Here is a 2,247-nt window from a genome sequence, read left to right on the forward strand (position 1 = left end):
TTTGGCAGTGATCCCCAATTGTCCTAAGGCTGATAATTGGAGGTGACAGGTAATTCTAGAAACAATGTGCAGAAATGTATAAGGGAAACATAAGCAACAAGTTTAAGAATAGACTTTTTAGTTTCAAAGAGATTGTAATTGAAATATGACTAATGCCTACCATTATTTTCATCCCAATTGTTTATTTTCTATAAAAACTAAGAATTTTTTCTGTAAATCTCAGATTCTTCTCTATTTTTTATTCAAGGCAATGACAGCTATATAACTTATGACTTCTCTACAAACAAAACTTTTGACATATTTTCGTAGACTCTCTAAGTTAAAAGTGTGGGTTAGAATTGCAACAGCTTTCTCTATAAATGGCATACAAATTGTGTCACTCTCACTTGAAATGAAATTATCATTTGTCATTAAAACTCTTTCTGGTAACGTTAACACAAAAAATTATTTCTCTATTAATCTATATTCTAAAAATTGGATATTTTTAAACTATAAAAAAATTAAGAAATAATTCTTTTTTTACCATAAGTAAAATTTATTGGTGAGCAAAAGTCAGACCAGCATGGTCAAAATCGCCAGTGCTGTCAAAAGACCTCACGAGTGCAGAGCTCGCCACTTATCCAGAGGGCCACGGCTGGGGATGTATTTGACTCCACAACCATCCGGGATGAGGCACTTCTTAGCCACTTTGTCTTCAAATTCATCAGCATTAAACTTGGTAAAGCCCCATTTCTTGGAGATATGAATCTTCTGGCGCCCAGGAAACTTGAACTTGGCCCTGCGTAAGGCTTCAATCACATGTTCCTTGTTCTGAAGCTTGGTGCGGATGGACATGATGACTTGACCAACGTGGACTCTGGCCACTGTACCCTGGGGTTTTCCAAAGGCACCTCGCATACCTGTCTGGAGTCTGTCAGCCCCAGCACAGGACAACACCTTGTTGATGCGTATAACATGTAATGGATGGAGTCGCACTCGGATGTGAAAGCCATCTTTGCCACAACTTTTCACCATGTACTTGTTGGCACAAATTCGGGCGGCCTCCAGGGATTCAGAAGAGAGCTGCTCATACTCATTAGACACTATGTGTCCACAGAGTGGGAACTCAACCACTTTTGCCTTCTTCCGACCCAGGTCAAAGATACGGATCTTGGCATCAGGGACACCTCGGCAAAAGCGAGACTTTGGATACGGCTTATTCTTGCAATACCGGTAACAACGAGCAGGGCGTCGGCCCATGGCGACACCGGGTATCTCTGACGCACGTCAAAGAGAAAAGAAGCGGTTGCTTCCACGCCTGCGCATGCGCCTCATATACATTGCCCATCTTCCCGCGCAGGAACCATAGAGGACTTGAGGACACTCTTTCACAACGTCCCCACCATAGATGCAGTGACACTCTACGCATGCGTTTGGGGGATTTGGAACATGCGCAGGATGGAAAGGCAGTTGGGTATATTGGCCTGCGGGCGTCCAAGTAAGAGAACTGGACCTTGCTGCAGCATCGCAGGATCTCGTTTCCTTCCAGCTTTCCCTCTCTGGCGTAGAACTTCTGCCCTAAGGTTTGTCTTAACTATAAAAGATGTAGAATTTGAATGAGTAATGTCTCTCCAGCTAGTCGTACTTTGTGTCTGGTTTGTCTAAATAATCCATTTGCCGGAGCTCATATCTCCTGTCAGCATTTGTGGATCAGTTGCTATTTCTCAAAGGGTATGTGGTCACCTTCCATGGGTAAAGTGGTTTCTTGGCTCACTGGTAAGGCTCAGGAAGAAATGAGAGTAGAGGGGAGACGGGGATAGAAGAAATCTGTTGTACATGTTGCTTGATAATTGCTTTAGAAACATGAAACTTTGGTTGGTTTATTTATTCGGCCATATGGAATGATTTTATTGTCAAAATGGCATCCACATAATTGGAATACCAACTGAATTTTTAAACTTTAGGCTATTTGCATTTTCAAATGTTACAGCTTCTGGGAACTGTATAAAAGAGTAACTATTGGGAATTCCCTGGCAGTCTAGTGGTTAGGGCTTGGCGCTTTCACTGCGGGGCCTGCCCTCTATCCCTGGTCTGGGAACTAAGATCCCACTAGCCGCGAGGTAGGAAAAAAAAGTAGCTATTTATACTTTATTAATCTTTTACACATTACTGAGAATGAGCTTAATAGTTTTTTTCTTCTGATACTAGATTTTGTGAAAATATTATGATCAGGATCAGAGTGTGAGGAAAGAGCGAAATGAAAGAGAG

General features: G+C 41.9%; 1 protein-coding gene across 1 annotated transcript; it reads right to left on the minus strand.

Moving 5' to 3' along the window:
• Positions 1–531: 531 nt before the first annotated feature.
• LOC112408394 (60S ribosomal protein L10-like) lies at positions 532–1,320 on the minus strand. The gene is given in 1 exon segment (XM_024757994.1): positions 532–1,320. A coding segment is annotated over 1 exon segment (726 nt). The 3' UTR covers positions 532–594.
• Between the last annotated feature and the right edge of the window lie 927 nt (positions 1,321–2,247).

Source organism: Neophocaena asiaeorientalis, unplaced genomic scaffold, assembly GCF_003031525.2.
Source record: "Neophocaena asiaeorientalis asiaeorientalis breed wild unplaced genomic scaffold, Neophocaena_asiaeorientalis_V1.1 scaffold464, whole genome shotgun sequence".
NCBI lineage: Eukaryota > Metazoa > Chordata > Mammalia > Artiodactyla > Phocoenidae > Neophocaena > Neophocaena asiaeorientalis.